Source organism: Lithobates pipiens, unplaced genomic scaffold, assembly GCF_037356315.1.
Source record: "Lithobates pipiens isolate NorthernLeopardFrog02 unplaced genomic scaffold, aLitPip1_a1.2 Scaffold_19, whole genome shotgun sequence".
Classification (NCBI taxonomy): Eukaryota; Metazoa; Chordata; class Amphibia; order Anura; family Ranidae; genus Lithobates; species Lithobates pipiens.
In genome coordinates, this window is record NW_027507764.1 from 76,902,520 (window position 1) to 76,928,986 (window position 26,467).

The 26,467-nt window shown below is 45.6% G+C and overlaps 1 protein-coding gene across 1 annotated transcript in view; it reads left to right on the plus strand.

Moving 5' to 3' along the window:
* The window catches only part of PLXDC2 (plexin domain containing 2), an 811,301-nt gene that overhangs the window by 606,913 nt on the left and 177,921 nt on the right, over positions 1-26,467 (plus strand). Inside the window, exons 7-8 of the mRNA XM_077490934.1 lie at positions 3,239-3,338; positions 25,983-26,078. Coding sequence (XP_077347060.1) covers positions 3,239-3,338; positions 25,983-26,078 — 196 coding nt within the window. The remainder of the gene's footprint in view (positions 1-3,238; positions 3,339-25,982; positions 26,079-26,467) is intronic.

Sequence of the window (26,467 nt, forward strand, 5' to 3'; positions counted from 1 at the left end):
AGCACCTCCAAAATAGGGGATAGATTTATGCCATTTTTTTTCTTTTTACTAGTAATGGTGGCGATCTGCGATTTTTGTCAGGACTGCGATATTGCGGTGGACAGATCGGACAGTTTTGACACTATTTGGGAACATTCACATTAATACAGCAAACTGCTATAAAATTGAACTGATTACTGTATAAATGACACTGGCAGGGAAGGGGTTAACATAGGGGGGCGATCAAGGGGTTAAATGTGTTACCTAAGGAGTGATTCTAACTATGGGGGGAGGGGAATGACTGGGGGAGGTGACCAATCGGCATTCCTCCATACTGGGAACACGCGATTGGTCTCCTCTCCCCTGACAGGATGTGGATCAGTGCACACGATCCACGTCCCTGCTCTGTGACTGGCAATTGTAGATGCCTTGTGGACATCGCAGTAACCGGGCACGCTCTTTGGCTCCAGAGTGACGCGGTGGCGCGTGCACGCCCCTTAGTGGCCTGGGAAGCTGAGGACGTCATATGACGCCCACCCAGGATGAGAGAGCCACCTTGTGGCTGTCATTTGACTATATGTGGGATGGGAAGAGGTTAAACATTTTTTGTAGATGCAACGAATGTTCGGAACGAGGTGACATTTGTTGCGTACGACTGGACTATGTAGAGGCCAGTAGCCAATAGCTTTGGTCTCGTAATTTAATCTGAGCATGCGTGGCACTTTGTCCGTCGGAATTCTCTGAAAACGATCAGAAAAAGTACAATCGGAGTTTGTTGTCGGAAAACTTTAGATCCAGCTCTCAAATTTTTTCAGTTGGAATTTCCGATGGAAAAAGTTACATAGAGCCCCCACACGATCGGATTTTCCGACAACATATTCCGATCGGACCATTTCCGTGTGTGTACAGGGCATTAGACTTGGATAAGGAGATGTGGTGCAAGTAGTCAATCAGTTGTGCTGTAGTGCTCATTTGGTAACAAGGGGGGGGCAAATGGACATGTTGATAGGGGAGAGTAGAGTAACATTGAAAAATAGCTCATTAGTTTGCTGCTTCTCCTTTCACTGTTCAATCAAAAAATGGGGGCAGGACATGATGTTACTTAAATGTAGATGGGAAAAATCAGGTCCCATTAGGTGCCAGACAGGGCTAGGCTGTGTGGCAAAGCTGTGGGCATTTCAGGACTGGATAGTAAGAAATAAAAATCCTTTGGCAGATAAAAGAGCTCCCTTCTACTGTATATGTTTCATCTACTGTATGTATTTAGCAGTTTGTCTGGGGCTCACCTTTAACAGTATTTGTTTTTGGATTCTCTGTTTGATTGAAATAAATAATTATGTGCGTGTTTTTTTTCCAACCCCATAGTTCTCCTTTCATGATTTATTAGTGATTACAGTACTGAATTAATTTTTGCATCTTATATCTGCCCAGAGTTCATCTTTAAAGTGTTTGTTACCCCAAAACTTCATATTCCTGATATGTGCCGGCTGTACCATGTACTTGTATAACAAATTATCCTGTTCTCTTTGTATTGCTTCCTTTATGTGAAATCCCTGGTGTGCCTGCTAGTCCCCTTGCTTTCTTATTAAAAACTGACCACACTAAGCAGGAGAACACATCGTGGTCAGTTATCTAGCTATGCTGAGAACTCAGTGTGCTCTCCTCCAATGATCAAACTTGTCCTGGCATTCCCTCGCTGCAAAGTCATTCGCTGAGAAGCTCAGTGTGCTGCTACTTCTCATCCCCTTAGCTCTTATACAGCTGAGCACAGAGGGAATGTGATCACTTATACAAATGGGGAAAAAGGGTATTTATAATGTATTTTTATATCTATACAAAAATGTTTGCCTTTCATTTCTATTTTAAACTGAACGCTTTGTTTTACAAGGTCAATGTTTACAATCATTTTAAAGCTTTTACATTTAAAAGAAAGCCCTCACACACCCCTCTAGCTGTAGGCGAGGAATTGATAACGTCTCACTAGTGCAAGTGGAATGTTTGTTTTATGTAACATAAGTACTTTTGGCAAACACTATGTCTGAGGCCTAAGGCAAGCCACATTTGTTGCTCTCTATGGTTAATATATACACTATATTGTCAAAAGTTTTGGGATGTCTGCCTTTACACGCAGATCAACTTTAATGGCATCCCAGTCTTGGGTTGGCCATATAATAACCAATTTTCTTGTACAATTTTCCTTTAGCTTTACCAAAACCATATAATATGATATCAAACCTAAACACTTTCAATTTGTCTGCAATCAGGCAGGCCCTTGCACTACATAGTTGAAGCTAAATCTAAAGGAAATTGAATAAGAAAATTGTATAATGTATGGCCAGCTTTAGTCCGTTGGTGTTCAGTATTGAGTTGGCCCACCCTTTGCAGCTACAGTGTATAACAACTTCAACTCCTCTGGGAAGGCTGTTCACAAGGTTTAGGAGTGTGTCTATGGGAATGTTTGACCATTCTTCCAGAAGCGCATTTGTCAGGTCAGGCACCGATGTGGACAAGAAGGCCTGGCTCACATTCTCCGCTCTAATTCATCCCAAAGGTGTTCTATCGGGTTGAGGTCAGAACTCTGTGCAGGCCAGTCCAAGTTCCTCCACCCCAAACTCACTCATCCATATCTTTATGGACCTTGCTTTGTGCACTGGTGTGCAGTCATGTTGGAACAGTAAGGGGCCATCCTCAAACTGTTCCCACAAAGTTGGGAGCATGAAATTGTCCAAAATGTCTTGGTCTGCTGATGCCTTGAGAGTTCCCTTCACTGGAACTAAGGGGTCAAGCCCAACCCCTGAAAAACAACCCCACACCATAATCCCCCCTCCACCAAATGATTTGAAACAAAGCGCACAAAGCTACCATACACATGGGCCAAATGTCGGCCAGTTTTCATTGAACCATGTGTACTAGGCCTAAGACACAGTGGATCCAAAACAGAACTACTGGAAAGACAGATTGTAAAATACAGCATGCAGTGAGAACAAACTATTTGAGATAGGAGATGTGTGATAGGAATTTGCCAGTGTGAAGAGAGCAGAAGTTAGTCACCAGGATGAATGGATGCAGGCAATTAAAGCAGAGATCCGCAGGAAGGCCTACACAATATCTGATTTGTTTGTTTTCCAGATGCATGAGTGCCTTCAATAAAGCAGAGTGATTATGATGATACTGTACTGTGCTGATGTCTATTATCATGAGCCGTTATCCTGGTCACCAGAGCCGCACTTTGTAACACAAATGCAACTTTGTCTTGCAGATCCCGGTACCGGTAATGGAGATAAGCTCCACCAATCACCCTGTGAAAGTGGGACTGTCAGATGCCTTTGTGGTGGTGCACAAGATTCAGCAGATTCCAAGTATGTATTTCTTTATAAAAACTCTGTTTCTGTGCATTCATGAATGTATAGCTCTCAACTGTCCCTGATTTCGAGGGACTGTCCCTGATTTGGAGAAATGTCCCTCTGTCCCTCTTTCCCCCCTCATTTGTCCCTCATTTTGGTCTGATCTATATAGTTGTATATAAAATGCACTTTTTATCTTTCAAAACGTGTTTCCCAGTGCTAACCCTTTCATCCAATATCTAAATCGCTGCATTTGTAAGTTTCAAAAGCCAATATAAAGGAATAGTAGTGGTAAAATAAAGCACTTGTGGATTTAATTAACCTTTTTTTTTTGGTTAATTCTTCTTTTAGGGGGTATGGCAGGGGGTGTGTCCAATGCCTACATACATTTGCATTCATATAGGAGACATGGGGAGAAGGTGAAGCTGATCTAACCCACCTCCTCCTCCCTCCTCATACATCCCATACAGCAGGCAGGAGAGAGCCAGCGGGCATCAGTGGGTGGGGGAGAGCCGGCGGGTGGGTCAGTGGTCGGCATAGAGCTAGTGGGCGGTGAGTGGGCAGGGGAGAGTCGGCAGGCGGGTGAGTCAGAGTGGGTGCCGGAGTGATCGTGACTGCAGCAGCACGGAGCGGCCGCTCGGCACACACCTCACAGGGGGATTAGGGGAGTCCGTTGCCAGACTCAGTCTGGATACGCGTGACAGCAGAATTTGCTTGAAATTCTGGGACTGTCCCCGCGAATCCGTGACGGTTGGGAGGTATGGACAACATGTATGAGCCATGGATGGATGGATGATTCATGGCTGGGCACAGATCAGCACTGTGAGAACTTCAGATACAGCCCACAGGATGAATGTGTCCCTTCCCTAGAACCAGCTCTCATAGCCAGGGCCGTCTTTAATATAGATTGGACCCTGGGCATTTCCCTCTCCACCTACTCTGAGACATACAATAAATAGCAGCTTGACTTAAAATCAGTTTTCCATATCAGATCAGGCAGCAATTGCGATTGGTTGCCAGCAGTTACAGCATATCATTACTGCTTACTAACTAGTTGCTAGAGGTTACAGCACACATTACGGCTCACTGATTAGTTGCTAGAGGTTACAGGACATCACCTCCTCACAGCAGGGGAGCATGATATACATAGGAATGATGTCTTTATTTACATATCAATGCTGCCAGCCACAGCTTTTTACTCAGTATTGTCACCGCTATTTACATATGAATGCCGGTTATTTACTTGTAAACACAGGGTCTGCAGGTGAGTCATCTGCACACAACAATAGGACAGAGCTGGGCAGCATTAGTACCAGCACTTCACACTGAGATATTGGGACACAGAACAGGAATAAAACTTCAAGGGACAAGGGAATTTAAACCTGGATAGTTGGCAAGTATGAGGCAGCTGTTTTGGGCCCCACAACAATGACAGGGCCCAGGGCAGCTGCCCCCTTTGCCCTGCCTTAAAGACGGCCCTGCTCATAGCTCTCCTCACTGAGCTCTGCAGAGTGTGATTTCAGCTCCCCACCCCTTTTTTTTTCTGACAGCTCAGACAAGCTTTATACATTCCAGACTTAAAACTGATGTAGAGAAGAGAAGACTGCAGATAAATAGGTAAAACTCATGTAGGAATTGTTTCTTTTCTGTGTATCAACTGAGGATAGTCCCTTTAATGGGTATATGTAAGGGTTTACAACTACTATAATATACAAATATTTTGGCTTTTTACAGTGCAATAGAGAACAGTGTTGTAGTCAATTGGCACCAATCAGTATTCACTTGATGCGAAACTGGTACAAAATATCTACTATGTACGTTGAGGGAAAAAATATTTGATCCCCTGCTGATTTTGTACGTTTGCCCACTGACAAAGAAATGATCAGTCTATCATTTTAATGGTAGGTTTATTTTAACAGTGAGAGACAGAATAACAACAAAAATATCCAGACCAAAACGCATTTCAAAATAGTTATGAATTGATTTGTATTTTAATGAGTGAAATAAGTATTTGACCTCTTCGCAATACATGACTTAGTACTTGGTGGCAAAACCCTTATTGGCAATCACAGATGTTTCTTGTAGTTGGCCACCAGGTTTGCACACATCTCAGGAGGGATTTTGTGCCACTCCTCTTTGCAGATCGTCTCCAAGTCATTAAGGTTTCAAGGCTAACATTTGGTTACTTGAGCCTTCAGTTCTCTACACATATTTTCTATGGGATTAAGGTCTGGAGACTGGTTTAGGCCACTCCAGGACCTTAATGTGCTTCTTCATGAGACACTACTTTGTTGCCTTGGTAGTGTGTTTTGGGTCATTGTTATGCTGGAATACCCATCCATGACCCATTTTCAATGCCCTGACTGAGGAAAGGAGGTTCTCACCCAAGAATTGATGGTACATGGCCCTGTCCATTGTCCCTTTGATGCGGTGAAGTTGTCCTGTCCCCTTAGCAGAAAAACTCCCCCAAAGCATAATGTTTCCACCTCCATGTTTGACGGTGGGGATGGTGTTCTTGGAGTTCATTTTTGGTCTCATCTGAACACTTTACACAGTTCTGCTCTGAGTCAATCATGTGCTTCCTTGAGCAGGGGATTTCAGTCCTTCACAGCATTGTGTTACCAATTGTTTTCTTGGTGACTATGGTCCCATCTGCCTTGTGATCACTGACATGATTCTCCTGTGCAGTTCTGGGCTGATTCCTCACCATTCTCATGATCATTGAAACTCCACGAGGTGAGATCTTGCATGGAGCTCCAGACCGAGGGAGATTGACAGTTATTTTGTGTTTCTTCCATTTGTGAATAATCGCACCAACTGTTGTCACCCCTTTCACCAAGCTGCTTGGCGATGGTCTTGTAGCCTATTCCAGCCTTGTGCAGGTCTACAATCTTGTCCTTGACATCCTTGAACAGCTCTTTGTTCTTGGCCAAGGTGGAGAGATTGGAATATGATTGATTGCATCTGTGGACAAGTGTCTTTTATACAGGTAACAAGCTGAGATTAGGAGAACTCCCTTTAAGAGAGTGCTCCTAATGTCAGCTTGTTACCTGTTTAGAAGACACCTGGGAGTCAGAAATCTTGCTGATTGATAGAGGATCAAATACTTATTTCACTCAATAAAATGCAAATCAATTTATAGCGTTTTTGAAATGCGTTTTTCTGGATTTTTTTGTTGTTATTCTGTCTCTCACTGTTAAAATTACCATTAAAATTATAGACTGATCATTTCTTTGTCAGTGGGCAAACTTACAAAATGGGCAGGGGATCAAATACTTTTTTCCCTCACTGTATACTGCACTTTACATATTGCTCCTTGTATTTTGTTATTGAGTAAACTCATGGGTGCATATTGACTTTCCTCTTCAGAATGCTAGACTATTAAAAGCAGAGTTAACTGCCTCAGCTAATTCACTTTTTAAAGCAGGCTCCTAGCAGTGATCAGCAGTCTCATAGCACCATTGCCGGTGTTCGGAAAACACAAACTAGCAAGATACTTGGCAAGGACAAGTATGCAGGACTAATTATACAGAAAACATTATTATATTTTCCTTTCTCTGGGAAGATGCATAAAACAGTCCATTAACTTCTTCAGAAAAGGATGACTGGCTCCATCATAGCTCTGGGCATTGCTTCAGTGCAAAACTGTACTTCTCCTCACCGCTCAGTGTATGCAGGTGCAGCACAGGAGCTACCAGGCCATCAGCACTGCCAAAATAGAAAACTTCAAAATCCATCAGTACGGGGTCATCTGAAAAAAACATGTAAACAACTGGCTGGCTATACTAGTAACATATAGGGTAGAAAATCATTTTAAAGAATAAATCTCCATGAATTTAAATCTGAGCTCTAAGCAGATAAAAAAAAACACTTAATTAATTTATGTGTTCACAAAAAATTATTACATTATATTTATTATCATATTTTGAAATGCAACTAGTGTAGGTATCGAAATATGTCTTGAGATCAGCCTCTTTCCGCAGCACTCACCTTTAACCTTTTACCCACTGGGCACTTAAACCCCTTCTTAGCCCCTGTACACATGGTCGGAGATTCTGCCAACCAAATCTGTCGGATTTTGTCCGTCGGATTTAGTCCGACAGATTGTGTCCGAAACTGTTGCATACACACGGTCAGACAAAGTTGTTCGAAAAGTCCGATCTTTCAGAACGTGATGATGTAATTTCGTTACGATGGGACTACATTCAAGCTAGTAGCCAATAGCTTTGATGTAGGAATTTGATCTGAGCATGCGTGGCACTTGGTTCGATCAAAATTCGCTACACATGATCGGAGTATGTCCGATCAAACCAGTTGGTCGGGAAATATTTCCAACATGATGGAAAATTGGGTCCGACGGAGATTCGGACAGAATCAGTCCGATGCATACCACACACAGTTGGATTATCTGACGGCACGGTCCGATAGGACACATTCCGATGGATTCTCCGACCGTGTGTACAAGGCTCTAACCAGACCAATTTTCAGCTTTCAGCACTCTCACATTTTGAAAATTTGTAAATGACATTTTTGTCCTTTTTACACACAAATAGAACTTTCTTTTGGTGCTATTTAATCACCGCTGGGTTTTTTTTTTGCGCTATAAAAGAAAAAAGACTGAAAATTCTGTAAAAAAAACGGAAAATTTATATCAAATACTTACCGTAATTTTCCTTTCCTGATAGGCTCCATGGCAGCATACGTGCGGGTAGCCCCGCCTCCACGATTACCCAATAGGACCCAACTCCCATAAATCTTTGCTCCCGGCTACTATCAGTGTTCCGTAACTAGCCAACTCCAGACATTTGGGAGGGAACTCCTGCTGCCATGGAGCCTATCAGGAAAGGAAAATTACGGTAAGTATTTGATATAAATTTTCCGTTTTCCTGAAAGGCTCCATGGCAGCATACGTGTGGGAAATAACTCGCCAAACACACCCGGGTGGGCAAAATGTCGAGCAAAGAACAAAAGTTTATTTAGCATTGTCAACCGACAAAACTTGCAAACCAAAATTAACAGAAGACAGAGCCGCTGGCTCTACACAGTAATGAGAAACAAAGGTATTAATAGAAGACCAAGAGGCCGCTCTGCAAATAACTTCAGGCGCCACATGGCGGGAAGCTGCCCACGATGTTGAAATACTCCGTGTTGAATGAGCCGTTAATGCCTCAGGAGGAGCCAAGCCCTTTGCTCTGTACGCCCTCTGAATGATCTGAACGATCCAGGTAGAGATAGATCTAGCCGAAGCTCGCAATCCTTTATTCTTGCCATGAGGGAGAACAAAAAGAAATTTCGTTTGTCTAAAGGGAGCTGTGACTTCCAAATATTGTTTAAGCGCGTGTCCTACGTCCAGAGGATGAACATCCTGACTCTCTTAGTTTTTGAAAGTGGGAAGCACAACTTCCTGATTCTCATGGAAGACCGAGGTTACTTTGGGATGCGATCCCAACATGGGAATCAATACTGCCCTATCTGGAAAGAAAGTCAGAAAGGGTTCTTCCGAACCTAGATTCCTAATCTCAGAAACTCTCTTGGCTGAGGTTATAGCTACCAAGAAGATGGTCTTAAGAGTGAGATCCCTTATGGACAGAGGCTCCGTAGAATCCTTTCCAAGGTTTGAGAGAAAATCCAGCACTAAAGGGAGGTCCCATTTAGGAAACCTTGGTTTTCTTTGGGGTCTGAGCCTGGTAGCTCCCTTGAAGAATTGTTGTACCAGTGCATGGTTTGCCCAGGAAATACCCGTAAAGGCTGAAATAGCCGATACTTGGACTCTCAATGAACTGATAGCTAGAGGTAAATCAAGGCCTGTTTGAAGAAAGCTTAGTATGTCTTGTATTGTTGGAGAACTGCAAGAATTTTCTCTGGTGGACATATGGGCCGAAAACTTGGACCATATACGCTCATATACCCTATTTGTACTCCCGTGTCTGGAATTGAGAAGGGTTGGGATGACCTCTTCCGGACAACCAAGAGCTTCTAGCCTTTCCCTCTCAAAAACCATACCTTGAGGTTCAGACATGATGGGCATGGATGTAACCTTGTGCCTTGAGATAGCAAATCCGACCTGAGAGGCAGGGGAACTGGCTCTTGAAAACTGAGGAGCAGCAGTAGAGGGAACCAAGGTCTGTTGGGCCAGAAAGGAATCACTGCGAGAATCTCCGCCTTCTCTGACCTGAGTCTCCGAAGGAATTGCAGGATCACCGGAACTGGAGGGAAGGCGTAAGCTGTCTGAAACTTCCAATGTTCTGTGAGGGCATCTATCCCATATGCCTGGGGATCCCTGAACCTTGAGTAATATTTCGGAAGCTTCCGATTGCACGGGGAAGCGAACAAGTCGACTTCCAGGGACAATCCTAAGGTCAGGAGCCAATCGAATACTTCCCGGTGTAGAGACCACTCGTTGTTGTCCAACTCGACACGCGATAGGAAGTCCGCCTGAACATTCTGCACCCCTGGGATGTAGACTGCAGAAAGGTTGGACAAATTCTTCTGAGCCCAATTCATTATTGGCTCCGTCTCCTGTAACAGGGACCAGCTGCGAGTTCCCCCTTGCTTCTTTACGTAAGCCACCGCGGTTGTGTTGTCCAACCTTAGCATGACCGAGGCATTCGCTGTCAGATGATGGAATGACCGAAGCGCCTGGAAGGCCGCTCTTAGCTCCAGAACATTGGAGACGACTCTCTGTGATGGAAACGTCCACCTGCCCTGAGCGACCTCCGAAAGGCAGTGAGCGCCCCATCCTCGGTTGCTGGCATCTGAAGTTACCGTGACCCATGAGATGGGAATGATTGAATGGTGGTTGCGCAGGTTCTTCCCCTGTAGCCACCAAAGAAGAGACGTCCTCATGGCTGGAGTGAGGAATATGCGCTGTGTCTGGCTGGATAAGTCCCACTGTTGTAGAAACCCCTTCTGAAAGGGACGAGTGTGCCACTGGGCCCACTTTACCATGGGAATGGTGGCTGACATTGTGCCAATCACCCTCAGACATTGGAGAGCCGAGAGATGGGATGCTGCAAGGGCTGCATGAATCCTGTCTCGTATGACTCCAACCTTCTCTTCTGGAAGGGCGATAGTACCTTCTGCTGTGTTGAACTGCGCCCCTAGGAAAACAAGAGACTGAGTTGGATCTAGGTGACTCTTTTCTAAGTTCAGAAGCCACCCGAACTCCTGTAGAGTGGAGATGACTAGGTCTTTGTGCTCCAAGAGCTGATCTTTGTTCTGGGATAGCAGAAGAAGGTCGTCGAGATAGTGATGGAGACGAACACCTTTGACTCTGAGAAAGGCCACAACTGCCAAAAGAACTTTGGAGAAGACCCGTGGGGACGTTGTTAACCCAAAGGGAAGACATGTAAATTGAAGATGTTGAATGCCTACTGCAAAGCGGAGGTATTGTTGAAACTCCTTTGCCACGGGAACATGGAAGTAAGCGTCCTTCAAATCGACTGATATCATCCAGTCCCCCAGATACACGGACTGCTGGATGGTAAGCAGAGATTCCATCTTGAACTTCTCTTTGCGAATGAAGGAATTGAGATGGCTCAAATCTATTACCGGCCTCCATGTGCCGTTTTTCTTTTGAACCAGAAACAAAGGGGAATACATGCCCTCTCCACGTTCTTCTTCTGGAACGGGAACGGCTGCGCCTTGATCCAGTAAAGAGTTCACGTAGGTCAATAGGACTTGTTTCTTCTCTTTTGATTCTGGAAGATTTGTGGGAATAAATCTTAGCTTTGGGGTGCTGATAAAACCCCACTTGTGACCTGAGGAAATTGTTTTTACAGTCCAAAAATCCCGAATTGAGGCCGCCCAAACATGCCTGAAGTGGAGAAGACGAGCCCCCACCTGACAAGTTTGAGCGGGCCCAATTTCAAAAGGATTTCGCGGAATCCTGCTTGCCGGACGAACCCCCTTTTGAGGTATTTTTGAAAGAAGATTGCCTGGATCTCCATGACCTTGAGAATTCTCGACCAGGTCTATAGCTCCGCGCCTCCCTGGCACGATCAGGGCCTTGTCTTCTAGGAAATGGACGCCTTTGATTTTGAAGACGTCTGTCCTGGGGAAGAAAACCAGATTTCCCACCTGTAGCCCGGGATATGGCAGTATCCAGCTTGTTACCAAACAAAGATGACCCCTCAAAGGGAATACGGCACCAGGCCTGTTTGGATGCTGGATCCGCCAGCCATGGACGGAGCCATAACGCACGGCGAGCTGAGACTGCTGCTAACATATCCCGAGATATCAGGCGGATAACATCAATAGATGCCTCCCCCAAAAAGGCAGATGCCATCCTGATTTCTTGAATAGGGGAGTCTTTTGCTGATTCAATAGAAATACCCCTCAGGAATTCCTCTACAGAGTCAGCCCATGATTCTATGGCCTTGGATACCGCTGCCATTGCAAGCACTAGTTTGCAAGCCATTCCAGAAGTCAGATATATCCTCTTAAGGTCTGAATCGATCCGCCTTTCCAAAGGATCTTTAAAGGATACCGTATCCTCTAAGGGTAGGGTTACATATCTCACCAAACGCATGAGCGCTGCATCCACTAGTGGTGCTGACTCCAGGTGCTTCACATCCTCTTCTTTAAAGGGATATAATTTCAGGATTTTTGACTGCATGGAACCCTTTTTATCCACCTTGCTCCATTCCTCGGTAATAATGTCACCCAACTCTGAAAGGAAGGGAAAAAATTGTCGCTCCTTATTGAGCTGTTTAAAGAACTTTCTCTGCTTTGGTGGGGAAGTAATAGGGTCTTCCCACTTCAGAGCCTCTCTCACTGCTTTGACCAATGAAGGCACCAGTCCATAGTCAAAACCTAAACCAGGATCCTCACAGTCAGATTCACTATCTGAGATGGGAGCAGATAGGCGGCTTGGCTGAGAGGATTCCCATGTCTCCTGCAATGGGTTCTCTCCAGGTGGAGGAGCCAATAATTCTGACGGGGATTCACACAGCTGTAGAGCATCCCTCTCCTGCAGAGACTCCTTCACAACCCGTCTTACTATTGACTCCAAACGCTGGTCTGCACCATCCCTTTCATCTGCAGCTTTGGAGAAGCAATGATCGCATAAGGATACGTCCGAAGGAACAGGCATCCTGCACCCCCAGCATGATTTTTCCGTATGCTTGCTGGAGTGAGCAGCAGGGGGGTGAGAATAATTCTTATTATGCTGTTCAGATCTTGACCTATGCTGGCTAGATCTTGAGGAGGATTTATGGCGGTGTGATCTTGATGATCCACTGCGTCTAGAAGTGATAGGTTGTGGATCAGACCCAGAAGGGCTGTAAGGGTAAAACAGACAGAGAGAGAAAAGGATAAACAGTCAATCCTACCTATGCCAAACACTCTCTCCAATATATAAAAAGCATAAATACTAAAGACCTACCTAACATGAGCGGGCTGGCCACTAGGAGGCAGTAAGGCGTCCATATTCACAATAAACCCACAGTTTAAGAAACACTGCAACCAAAGAGAAAAATAAAACACACATTTTTTTTTATTTTTTTTTTTTAAAAGCATTTCCCCAGCCTAAGGGACATGCTCTTACCTTAAACCGCCGCGCTGACAGCCCCGGGAAGTCGCTGCGACCACTGCAAACATTCCCAGGGTTCTGACAGCTTCCAAAGCCTTTTAAATTTGGCGCCCGTGACGTCATCGCCGACGTCAGACGCGAGGCGCTCGCGCGCATGCGCGGGAACCAAGCCTCGGTCTCATACCGGGTTCGCACATGCGCAGAACGCCTGCATAACCCGGAAGTAGGAGAGAGGTTTGCTGGAACGCGGAAGCGAACGCAAACGGCATGGAGGAGACCGCAAGACAAACAAAAGAAATACACACAAATACAATGCTGCCATGGATAGATAAAAGGCTCACCACTCCACCAACGATCACCTGGCCGAACGGACTGGAACACACACGCCATACCTCCAGCAGATAATGGTCACCCATAGCAACGGGACACAGACCGTGCGCACTCAGGTAGGAAATCCTTTCTTCAGCGCTACTCTGCAAATACTCTCCATACCCTGCTTAACAGTCAGGGCCTATCGGAGGAAAAATTCTCAGTCAATCAGCCAATCGATCGTCGTGAAGTTTTATTTCCAGGAAAGAAACCATCTGGTCCTACTGGGGAGGACAAAAAAGGAACACTGATAGTAGCCGGGAGCAAAGATTTATGGGAGTTGGGTCCTATTGGGTAATCGTGGAGGCGGGGCTACCCGCACGTATGCTGCCATGGAGCCTTTCAGGAAATATATTTTTCTTGGTTTCTGTTATAAAATTTGGGAAATTAGTAGTTTTTCTTCATAAACTGTGTCCAAAATTTATACTGCTACATATCTTTGGTAAAAATAACCCAAATTAGTGGATATTATTTGATCTTTGTGAAAGTGATAGAGTCCACAAGCTGTGGTGCCAATCTCTGAAAAATTACCACACCTGAAGTACTGATGGTCTATTTCATTTCTTGAGACCCTAGCAAGCCAGGAAAGTATAAATACCCCCCAAATGACTCCTTTTTGGATAGTAGAAATTCCAAGGTATTTCTTAAGAGTCATGGTGAGTGTTTTGAAGTTGTAATTTTTTCCCACAATTCTTAGAAAAATCTAATTTGTTTTCTTTTTTTTTTTCACAAAATTGTTATATTAGCAGGTTATTTCTCACACACAGCATATGCATAGCACAAATTACACCCCAAAACACATTCTGCTATTTTTCCTGAGTACGGCGATATCACATGTGTGGGACTTTTACACAGCCTGGCCACATAGAGAGGCCCATCATGCAGGGAGCACTGTTAGGCGTTCTTGGAGCATAAATTATACATATCATTTCTTGACTACCTCTTACATTTTTGAAGGCCCTGGAGCACCAGGACAATGGAAACACCCCAAAAATGTCCCCATTTTGGAAAGAAAACAACCCAACGTATAATCTATGAGGCATAATGAGTTTTTTGAACGTGTAATTTTTTTCTAAAAGTTTTTGGAAAATGTGTAAATAAAATGAAAACGCTTTTTTTTTTTTTTTTTTACACAAAGTTGTCCATTTGTACAGTATTTTTAACACATAGCATGTACATGCCAAAAATGACACCCCAAAATAGATTATCCTACTCCTCCTGATTAGGCGATACCACATGTGTGGGACTTTTACACAGCCTGGCCACATAGAGAGGCCCAACATGCAGGGAGCACCATCAGGTGTTCTAGGGGCATAAATATCAAATCTAATTTGACTACCTATTACACTTTTGTGAGGAACTCTAGTGGCATGGATGTGGCATGGATGAGAACTGATGTGGCATGAATGAGCATGAATGGGGATGGATGAGTCATGGATGGGGATGGATGAGTTTGCCTGAGTAAGGCTGAGTACGGATGGGTACGGCTGAGTACGGCTGAGGACGCCTGAGTACGACTGGGTATGGCTGGGTACGGCTGAGTATGGCTGAGTATGGCTGAGTATGGCTGAGTATGGCTGAGTGCGGCTGAGTGCGGCTGAGTGAGGCTGAGTATGGCTGAGTACAGCTGAGTGCGACTGGGTACGGCTGAGTGCGGCTGGGTATAGCTGGGTATGAATGGGATGGCTGAGCATGAATGGATGGATGAGTATTGCTAAGCATGGATGAGTATTGATGAGTTTGGATGGATGGATGAGTATTGCTGAGGATTGATGGATGGATGAGTATTTCTGAGGATGGATGGATGGAAGAGTTTTGCTAAGGAAGGATGGATGGCTGAGCATGGATGGTTGAGTACTGATGAGGATGGATGGCTGAGTATTGATGAGTAGGGATGAGCCGAACACCCCCCGGTTCGGTTCGCACCAGAACTTTCGAACGGACCCCGCGTTCGAAACGAACGTTAGAACCCCATTGAAGTCTATGGGACTCGAATGTTCGAAATGGAAAGTGCTCATTTTAACGGCTAATATGCAAGATACTGTCCTAAAAAGGATTTGGGGACCTGACTCCTGCCTCAGGGGACATGGGTCAATGCAAAAAAAGGTTTTAAAAACGGCCGTTTTGGCGGGAGCACTGATTTTAATGACGATTAAAGTGAAAAAAAAAGTGAAATATTCCTTTAAATATGGTGCCTGGGGGGTGTCTGTAGTATGCCTGTGAAGTGCCACGTGTTTCCCGTGTTTAGAACAGTCCCTGCACAAAATTACATTAAACGGAAATAACACCATTTAAAACTGCTTGCGGTTTTAATGTTATATCTGGTTCCTGCAATATGGTTGAAAATCATTGAGAAAAATGGCATGGGTAGCCCTCCCTGCCCATTACCAGCCTATTTGGGTCTTGTACGCATATTAAGGGGAACCCCGTACCCATATTAAAAAAAGGAAATGCGTGTGGCCCCCAGGCCCTATATACTCAGAACAGCAGTATACAGGCGGTGCAAACAAGACAGGGACTGTGTAGGTTTGTTGTGTTAAGTTGAATCTGTTTGTAATTTTCAACTGGTACATTTTTAAAGTGTAGCTCCAGTCAAAAAAATTATTTTTAAGCTTTTTGGAAAACATAGGGAAGGGTTATCACCCCTGTATAATTTGTTTGTTGTCCATCTTTTTTCATCTCACTTGCTGCTGTCTGATGTTAGTAAGTTGGATGTTTGAAAGTAGGGGCCTGCCCTATATGCTCTGCAGAAATGGCGGAACAAGGTGTTGGTTTTGCCACAACATTGTAAGCCCTCAAAGTGACTCTTGGTGGGCGCTGGAGCGCCCTGCTGTGAACGATTATATCAAGAATTGTAATTACATGCCATTGTTGAACAGTGGTATAAAAATTGACCTTTGGTGGTTGTGGTGCTGGTGCCACAACACTATAAGTCCTCACCGTTACTCTGGGTGGGCACAGGAAGGGGCCCTCCTGTGAAATATTATATCAAGAATTGTAATTACATGTCCCTGTTAAACAGGGGCAGAAAAATTGGGCCTTAGGCACTGGTGCCATCACACTGCAACCTATGCCATATACTCTAGTTTTATTGCAGGAATTAGCCCTGCTGCAAAGCATTGCATCAAAAATTGTACTTAAACGCCCCTGTTAATCAGGGGCAGAAAAATTGGGCCTTAGGCACTGGTGCTGGTGCCACCACACTCCAACCTCTGCCATATACTCTAGTTTTATTGCAGGAATTAGCCCTGCTGCAAAGCATTGCATCAAAAATTGTACTTAAACGTCCCTGTTAAACAGGGGCAGAAAAATTGGGCCTTAGGCACTGGTGCTGGTGCCACCACACTCCAACCTCTGCCATATACTCTAGTTTTATTGCAGGAATTAGCCCTGCTGCAAAGCATTGCATCAAAAAATGTAATTAAACGCCCCTGTTAAACAGGGGCAGAAAAATTGGGCTGCTGGCATCACCCAGAACCAAAAATGTTCTTCCAACATATCAGCGGTGGAGGAAGACAATAGACAATCAACATAACAGGACAGTCACTCAGCATCAGCATAGGCAGTCTTGAAGGGATGTGGTATTTCAAAAAAAATTATTCGGTTACATCAGCTTCAGGTGCTTGGTAGCTGTGGGTGATCCAAGACTGATTCATCTTGATGAAGGTCAGTCGATCAACTGATTCGGTGGACAGGCGCACCCTGTGATCGGTAACAAAGCCACCAGCAGCACTGAAGGTGCGTTCCGAAAGAACGCTGGATGCAGGACAGGCCAGTAGCTCAATTGCATACTTTGCAAGCTCTGGCCAGTGATCCATCCTCAAGACCCAGTAAGCCAGAGGATTTTCGGTGGGAAAGGTGTCCAAGTCTGACCTTGCCCCTAGGTATTCCTGCACCATGTAAATTAGACGCTGGCGATGGGTGCTGGAACCAATCATACCTTGGGGCTGCGGACTAAAAAATTGTCTGAAAGCATCAGTCAGACGGCCACCTTCTCCACCGCTCCTTCTGACTGATGCCTCAGCAACACGTTGTCCAGGACCAGGAATTTGTGACCTCCCAGTCTCTGGGAACGCGTTGCACAGAGCTTTCTGCAAGGCCTCCCGGAGATGTCTCATCCTCTGCTCCCTCTGCGATGGCAAGATAAGGTCGGCAACCTTACCCTTGTACCGTGGATCAAGGAGAGTGGCCAGCCAGTAATGGTCCCTCTCCTTGATCCGAAGAATACGAGGATCCTTCCGCAGGCTTTGCAGGATCAGGGAGGCCATGCAGCGTAGGTTAGCTGAGGCATTCGGTCCGGAGTCCTCTGGGTCACTAAGGACAACATGATCCGCAGCTACCTCCTCCCAGCCACGTACAAGTCCACGTGTTTCTTGGGACTGTAAATCATCCCTATAAGACTGCTGCTGCTGATGCTGATGCTGAGTGCCAGCCTCCACCTCCATGCTGACACAATCATCCTCCTCCTCCTCTTCCTCCTCCTCACCCTCTTCCTGTGTGATGGGTGGCACAGCAGGAACACTGTCTGGATAAAGGGGGCCTTGAGAGGCAAGGAAGTCCTCCTCTTCCTGCCTCTGTTCTGCCTCAAGTGCCCTGTCCATTATTCCATGCAGCGTATGCTCCAAGAGGTGGACAAGAGGTACAGTGTCACTGATGCATGCACTGTCACTGCTCCCCATCCTTGTGGCCTCCTCAAACGGTGACAGGACAGTGCATGCATCCCTGATCATGCCCCACTGGCGTGGTGAGAAAAAACCAAGCTCCCCTGACCCTGTCCTGGTGCCGTAGTCGCACAGGTACTCATTGATGGCCCTCTGCTGCGTGTGCAGCCGCTGCAGCATGGCCAATGTTGAGTTCCATCTGGTGGGCATGTCACATATAAGGCGGTTCTTGGGCAGGTTCAACTCCTTTTGGAGCTCAGCCAGCCGAGCACAGGCATTAAATGATCGGCGGAAATGCACACAGACTTTCCTGGCCTGCTTCAGGACATCATGTAAGCCGGGGTACCTGCCCAAGAACCGCTGCACCACCAGGTTAAGGACGTGAGCTACACAGGGCACATGGGTCAGTTGTCCCTGTCGGAGGGCGGAGAGGAGGTTGGTGCCATTGTCGCAAACCACCATTCCTGGCTTAAGCTGGCGTGGCGTCAACCACCTCTCGGCCTGCCCCTGCAGAGCTGACAAAACATCCGCCCCAGTGTGGCTCCTGTCCCCCAAACAAACCAGCGCAAGCACGGCATGGCATTGTTTTGCCTGCGTACTTGCGTAGCCCCTGGAACGCCTACGGAGCACCGCTGGTTCTGAGGACAGAGCACTGGAAGAGGCCATGGAGGAAGAAGAAGAGGAGGGGGTGGAGGAGAGAGGTGTGTCACAACCAATAGTAGCATTTTGGAGGCGTGGTGGCGGAACAACCTCCAACACTACTGCACCTTGTCCTGCATCCTTCCCAGCAGCCAGAAGAGTGACCCAATGGGCCGTGAAAGACAGGTAACGTCCCTGTCCATGCCTGCTGGACCATGAGTCAGCGGTAATATGCACCTTACCGCTGACCGCCCTGTCCAGCGAGGCAAGGACATTGCCTTCCACATGCCGGTAGAGAGCCGGAATCGCCTTCCGTGAGAAAAAGTGGCGTTTGGGGACCTGCCACTGAGGAACCGCACATTGTACAAACTCACGGAAGGGGGCCGAGTCTACCAACTGAAAAGGCAGCAGTTGAAGTGCTAGCAATTTAGCCAAGCTAGCATTCAACCGCTGGGCATGTGGATGGCTGGGAGTAAATTTCTTCCGCCGGTCCAGCAGCTGGGGCAGGGACATTTGCCTGCTATAATCGGATGTGGATGTACCACTAGCAGAGTTCCCGGAAGCACTTGGCTGTGACACACCTAATTCTACACCTTCATTCCTCTCAGAGCAGGTTTCAGAGAGGACTGAAGGTCTAGTGGGGTTGGAGATGCCAGCTGATGAGGAGCAAGGAGAGGTCCGCTTTGTTCTTTGGTGTGGGTCTTTGAGGTACGCTTGCCAACGAGCTGCATGGCAGGTCAATATATGTCTGGTCAAGCATGTGGTGCCCAAGCGGCTGATGTTTTGGCCACGTGAGATACGCTTGAGACATATGTTGCAAATAGCAGCGGTGCGATCTGATGCATTCCTCTCAAAAAAGGCCCACACCAAAGAACTTTTAGAATAACGCGCAGAGGAAGCGCTCTGCGCAGGCGGAGCTCTGCGGTGTGATTCAGTCGGTGTGCTGCCCCTAAGCTGGCCCCCGGAGGGCATCCTGCCTCGTTGGACATGTGCCTCCTACTCCTCCTCCTCCTCCCTCCTTCTAGGCACCCACGTGGAGTCAGTGCCCTCATCATCCCCTCCCTCTTCATCACTGTAGCAAACCTGGCAGTATGCTGCAGCTTGTGGAACATGACTGCCAGATTGCTGTGCTTCTTGAGCATCCTCTCTCTCTGCGCTCACGCTACTGCCTTCCTCTAGCTGAGTGTCATCATCAGAGCCCACCAAACACTGGGCATCCTCCTGGAGCATGTACCCAACACTGTGCTCAAAGAGTTCAGGAGACTCCTCAGGAGGACGTGGTGGGTCTAGGGAAGGAGTCACTGATGATGACATTGAGAGGAGGGAAGACGATGCGTTGGCAGCTGCTTTGCTACTACCCTGAGACTGGGTGAGAGAGGATGAGGAGGATGAAGAGGGCTTGGTCATCCACTCTACCAAGTCGTTGGCATGTTGCGGTTCAACATGTCCAGCTGCAGAAAAGAAGGACAAGCATGTCCCATGGCCACGTGCTGATGACAATGCACCGCGTCCACGACCAGCACTGTTGTCTCTAGACACAGAGCCTTCTTGCCCTCTTTTATCGGCTCGCGCCTGTCTGCCTCTCCTTGCTGGCCTTCCAGACATGGTTAATGGCCTGAAGGGAGTTGGGTAAAACAGTAGTTGGGTAGTTTATATTGTGCTGGAGGCACACAACACCCACTAACTCCTGCAGATGCCTTTTTTATAGAACAGCAGAGTTAAAGGGGTATATACAGATGTATACTGTGCTGTGCTGGAAGCACACACAACTTCCAATAACTCCTGCAGATGACAATTGGGCCCAAATAGAGAACAGCTATGTAGGTGGATTATAGCGGTATGTACTGGGTACAGAGCACGCAGACAGCATGCACTATCTCCTGGCACTACTGACTGCAAGCTCTATTATTAAAGATGGACCACTAGCTATATAGGTGAGGTGAATATCACGGTGTATACTGCGGTCAGGGCACGCAGACAATAACCAGAAAACAGCAGAGTTAAAGGGGTATATACAGATGTATACTGTACTGTGCTGTGCTGGAAGCACACACAACTTCCAATAACTCCTGCAGATGGCAATTGGGCTCAAATAGAGAACAGCTATGTAGGTGGATTATAGCGGTATGTACTGGGTACAGAGCACGCAGACAGCACGCACTATCTCCTAACACTACTGACTGCAAGCTCTATTATTAAAGCTAGATCACTAGCTATATAGGTGAGGTGAATATAGTGGTGTATACTGCGGTCAGGGCACAGACAGTAACCACTACACAAGAGCAAGATAGGAAATCAGCCAAAAACGATTGGTGTGTAACTGTGTTGAAGGTACACAGAACACCCACTGCTTCAGATGCTAACACACTACACGAGGCCGCCTCAAAGGCGGCCTTATATAGTGTGGGGCGTGCACTACACAGCCTGAGCTATGATTGGCCACAGGCAGGATGCCTGTGGCCAACCATGGCTCTCCTCGCTGCTGGCGCTGCGATTGGCCAAGCATGCGGGGTCACAGTGCATGCTTGGCCAATCATGAGCCAGCAATGCACTGCGCCATCGCAGTGCATTGTGGGCCACACGAATTTTGCCGCGAACGGCCCAAACGTTCGGAATTCGGCGAACGCCCGACTGACCAATGTTCGAGTCGAACGTACGTTCGACTCGAACACGAAGCTCATCCCTATTGATGAGGATGGATGGTTGAGTATTGATGAGGATGGATGGCTGAGTATTTATGAGGATGGATGGCTGAGTACTGGAGTTATCACATATCAGCGCTGTGGGCACTGCACATCCAGTCCACAGCACTGCTACCTCTGATCTCTCTCCTCTCTGTACCGATTGATACAGAGAGGGGAGAGAGGAACCGGACGTGATGCCGGTTTATTTACAAGTGAACATTCAGCGGCCATTTACCGTCACAGATATTCCTGGGCCCCTTTTTGATTCCCTGACCTCCCTCTCTCTTCAGCAGCGCTGCCAACTTTCTCCATCTCCCGTCGGCTGCTGCGGGAGATGTGTCAGGATGAAGAGCAGGGAAGGGGTCAGTAAATATGTAATTTACTTCCTTTTCTGAATGGAAACAGTGTGTGATTAGTACCGATCGCTTCTGTGCTCATTCATAACAGAAGCATAGTAAACTGTGTTTACTATGCTTCAATTTGTGAATGAACAGGAAGCTCTGTCCATGCATTCTGTGCTGCCGAGGCTGCAGAGAGGGAGATTGAGAACTGTGTCCTCATTCTCATTTCTCTGTCTCAAAACTAAAACATCAGAGGTCTGTTAAGACCCCTGATATTTCACCAAAGACTCCCAATAAGGCTCCTAAACAAATTGTAAAAGGATAATAAAAAATAAAATTGTAAAAATAAAATAAAATAAAATGGTAAAAAATAATACAAAAATTAAATTTTAAAAATGGAAAACTACCAGGGTTGCAAAGGTCACACTTGTGACCAGGCCCCGGCTTTCTGACACTGTGGGGTGGCCCCAAGATGGCAGAACACGTGAAAGGGTCCGCAGGGAAGGGACTCTCCTGGAGGTCAGGGGACCCTTCATGCTTTCCTTGCATTGCGTCCCTAAAGGTTCTAGTTAAGCCTCTGCTCACCACTGTCCAATCACAGGCTGGGATAGGAAGTTGGACAGGCAGAATGGCTAAACCATAGTAGAAAAAAATAAGGTCACCAACCTGGCTTTGCTTTGTATGCTAAGACTTTCTGGATAGAGATATAAATCTTTTGGCAGATAAAACAATTCCCATATATGTATTTCTGTGTATTAAGGTGTCTGAATATAATTCAGTTTAAACCCTAACTGAATGTTTTCTTTAAATTAGCTATATAAATTCCAGGTACATCTAAACAAAAGTTGTGCAAAGTCTTGCAGTTTGTTTATTTAGAAATCAGTTGGGAACAGGCCTGTCCCCTACCAGCATGATGCAGAGCAGTACCCTTATGCTCTATGGAAGCGGTGGTCTCTCTGTAGAGGTCCAACCCCACCCCCTGCTGATTCAGAGCTAGGACTCTCCATCAAAGATTAATTAAAATGTTCAGTACGAAGAAACATTTATTAGAGAGACTTAAAGCAGAAGTAAAGTCTGCTGCAAAAAAAAAAAAAAAAGAACTGCAAGCAGGTGGTCTCTTTAGTGCAAAAGACACATAATAGCACCAAGTGCTGGCCAATGATGACAGTCGAGGCCCAGAACCCAGCAGAAGATGCTGGAGCGGGTGAGGGATGGGGACCGACAAAGGAAAGGTAAACTTAGGTCTATCTTAAGGCCTCTTGTACAGTACATGGGTGTCTGAGCCATCGCAACATAAATTCCAACTCATCATGAAAAATAACATATTTTCTAAACTGAATGAATGCAAGTACCTTAGTTTTGTCTTGGTATCCAAATTAATATCTTCTGCACATGAGCAATCATATAAAGGGAGGGATGGACAGTAGTAACAATCAGGTGTTCTGAATATACTGTATTTATTGGCGTATAACACTCACTTTTTCACCATGAAAATTGGGTGCAAATAGCGTGTGCGTGTTATACGCCGATACTTCAATTTTAGCTGCCTCGAAGGGGACAGGGAAGGGGGCAGGACAAGCGCCATCAGATTACATACAGTAAGAATCTCCTGTTTACTTGGCGGCCTCCCTAATAGGAAGTCCCGTCTCCTGGGCCACCATTGGACCACTGTTCTGTCTATCAAAGGAGATTCTCACTAAATGGCTGCAGATGGGCATCTATCAGGCTGCACTGATGGCAATGGTGAGGCTGCTGCATTGATGGCAATGGTGAGGCTGCTGCATTGATGGCAATAGTGAAGCTGCTGCATGGTGATGTTGCATTGATGCGGACTGATGAGGCTACATCGATGGCACCTGTGAGGCTGCAGATGGACATTGATCAGGATGCATTGACGGCAATGGTGAGGCTGCAGATGGGCACTGACCCTTATTTTGCTTAAAAGTTCCTTATTTAAAATTTTACGTTTTTTTCCTGAAACTTCGCTCTTAAAATTAATGTGCGTGTTATACGCCGATAAATACGGTATTTGTTCCAAAAATAAACATACTGACAGAAAGAGAGAGCAGAGGGATGACATAGTCTTCTGCTGCTCTTCTGCTGCTCTTTTATTGACCTGTCAGGGGCTGCGAGCAAGGACTTCACCAAGCTGTTTTGCTTAACTGTTATCTGATAAGGCTGTGTAAGTCACAGGAATAGATGGACATAAAGTGGGAAATTTACTAATATTGGTGCACAGGGCTTTTTTCAGCAGGAACGCAGGGGAACGTAGTTCTAGCACCTCCAGAACTGATTTTATATAATGGCAAGGGGTGCTGGGGTGTGCTGGAGGGTCTATTGATGCTGGCTGCTGGGAAATCTATTGTTGCTGGAGGGGATCTATTTTGCAGAGGAAGGAGGTCTCTTGTTGCTGGTAGAGGATCTATTTTTAAGGGGGGGGTTTGTTGCTTGGAGGGATCTACTGTTGAGAGAGGGGTCCATTGTTGCTGGCGGCTGGGAAATCTGTTGTTGATGGATGGTCTATTTGTGCAGGAGGGTCTATTGTTGCTGAAGGGTCTTATGTTGCTGGGGGTCATCCGCTGTTGGGAGAGATCTACTGTTGAGGGAGGGGTCTTATGTTGGCTGTTGGGAGTCTATTTTTGCTGGAGTGGATCTTTTGTTGTTGGGGGACCCATTGTTTCTAGATCTATTTTACTGCCTTTCTTGTTATCATTAGCAAATTCCATACAAACTACTTAGCGCCACAAAATTATACTTGGTTCTGTATTCTCTAAAAGGGGCGGTACTGGGAAGTGGGTAAAGGGATGGAACCAAGGGGTAGTGCTCAGAAATGCGCAGGGGGCGGAGTCAAGGGGTGACTTGAAAGAGAGGAGTTCCTGCACCTAGAAAAAAAAGGCCTGCTGGAGCACTCAGAATCTGGTGCATAGTAACCAATCAGCTTCTAACTTCAGCTGGTTCAATTAACCCTTTGAGGACCAAGGGACATATGTGTCCCATGTTTTTAATTGCCTGTATCATCTGATTAAGAACTTAAAATACTTTTTTTTATTTTTTTTTGGTTTGAGTCAAAATATTAGTTCTTATCAACAAATGGTTGTCATAATTCCTCCTCCAAAAATGACACAAGTGTGGAAATGGTTTTATTTATTGTTCAAATACACTCTTAACCACTTAAGCCCCGGTCCATTTTGCAGATAAAGGACCAGGCCCCTTTTTGCGATTCGGCACTGCATCACTTTAACTGACAATTGCACGGTTGTGGGACATGGCTCCCAAGCAAAATTGGCATCCTTTTTTTCCCACAAATAGAGCTTTCTTTTGGTGGTATTTGATCACCTCTGCGTTTTTTATTTTTTGCGCTGTAAACAAAAATAGAACGACAATTTTGAAAAAAATGCAATATTTTTTACTTTTTGCTATAATAAATATCCCCCAAAAATATATAAAAACAATTTTTTTCCTCAGTTTAGGCCGATACATATTCTTCTACATATTTTTGGTAAAAAAAAAATCGCAATAAACGTTTATTGATTGGTTTACGCAAAAGTTATTGTGTCTACAAAATAGGGGATAGTTTGATGACATTTTTATTAATATTTTTTTTACTAGTAATGGTGGTGATCAGCGATTTTTATTGTGACTGCGACATTATGGCGGACACATCGGACATTTTTGACAAATTTTTGGGACCATTGGCATTAATACAGCCATCAGTGCGATTAAAAATGCACTGATTACTGTAAAAATGTCACTGGCAGTAAAGGGGTTAACCACTAGGGCAGTGAAGGGGTTAACTACTAGGGGGCAGTGTAGAGGTTAAGTGTGTGTTTTTTTTTACTGTAGGGGACGTGGCTTGGCGTGTGACGTCACTGATCGTCTTTCCCTATGACAGGGAACAGACAATCAGTGACAGGCTCACTAGGAAGCAGGAGGAGAGGTTTGTTTACACTTACCTCTCCTCGTTCTTCAGCTCTGTGACCCAATCGCGGGACACCGGCGGCGATCGGGTACGTGGGTCCCGCGACCATGATCACGGAGCTCAGGACCAGGTTGCGAGTGCGCCGCCGGCCGCGTGCGCGACCCACGGCTGGGCACTTAAAGGGAAACATACCTGTACGTGCCTGTGCCTAGCCGTGCCATTCTGCCGACGTATATAGGCATGAGGCAGTCCTTAAGCGGTTAAAGGGAAAAAATATAATTATTTTTATATTGATGATGGTAATCTTATGGTCCTCAAAGGGTTAAGCTTTGACAATAAACCTAGAAGCGGATTGGTTATTATGCACGACTGCACCAGATTCTGTATGCACAAGTTTTAGTAAATCTCAGAAACAAATCCTATGAAAAATCCTATACAACTATGTATTTACCTACTTCGGGTTTAATAAATATGATACATTCCTCTAATACTTTATAATTCTGTGTTTTTCTAGATGTCCGCAGAAGAACGATTTTCGAGTATCACAGAGTGGAGTTGGAAATGTCTAGGATAACTAACTACTCGGCGGTGGAAATGTTACCTCTTCCAAGTGAGTGGTTTGGTTGTTGGATACAATACGTCGCTCTAGAAAAGACACTATGCAGTCTATTGATTTAATGATCTGTAAAGTGGCTCCGAGTATGAGGAATTATCATAATGCAGGGGACATCAGAGAAAACATATAGTTTGTACAGCTTATATTAAGACTAAGCAAGCAAGATCCATTACAGAATTCATATGCACAGTGCGCTTTTTCTATATTTGATGTCATATCATTTTTAAAAGTGCTGCATTACTTAGATGAATGGACTGACATGATTTGCTCCTCAGTTTTATGGACATTTTTATAAATGCAGGACAGGAAGATGTAATTGTTAGCAGATATTTCATTGTATGGTCATTTAAAGGGTCAGTAAACTTTCATTACAAATCTGGTTC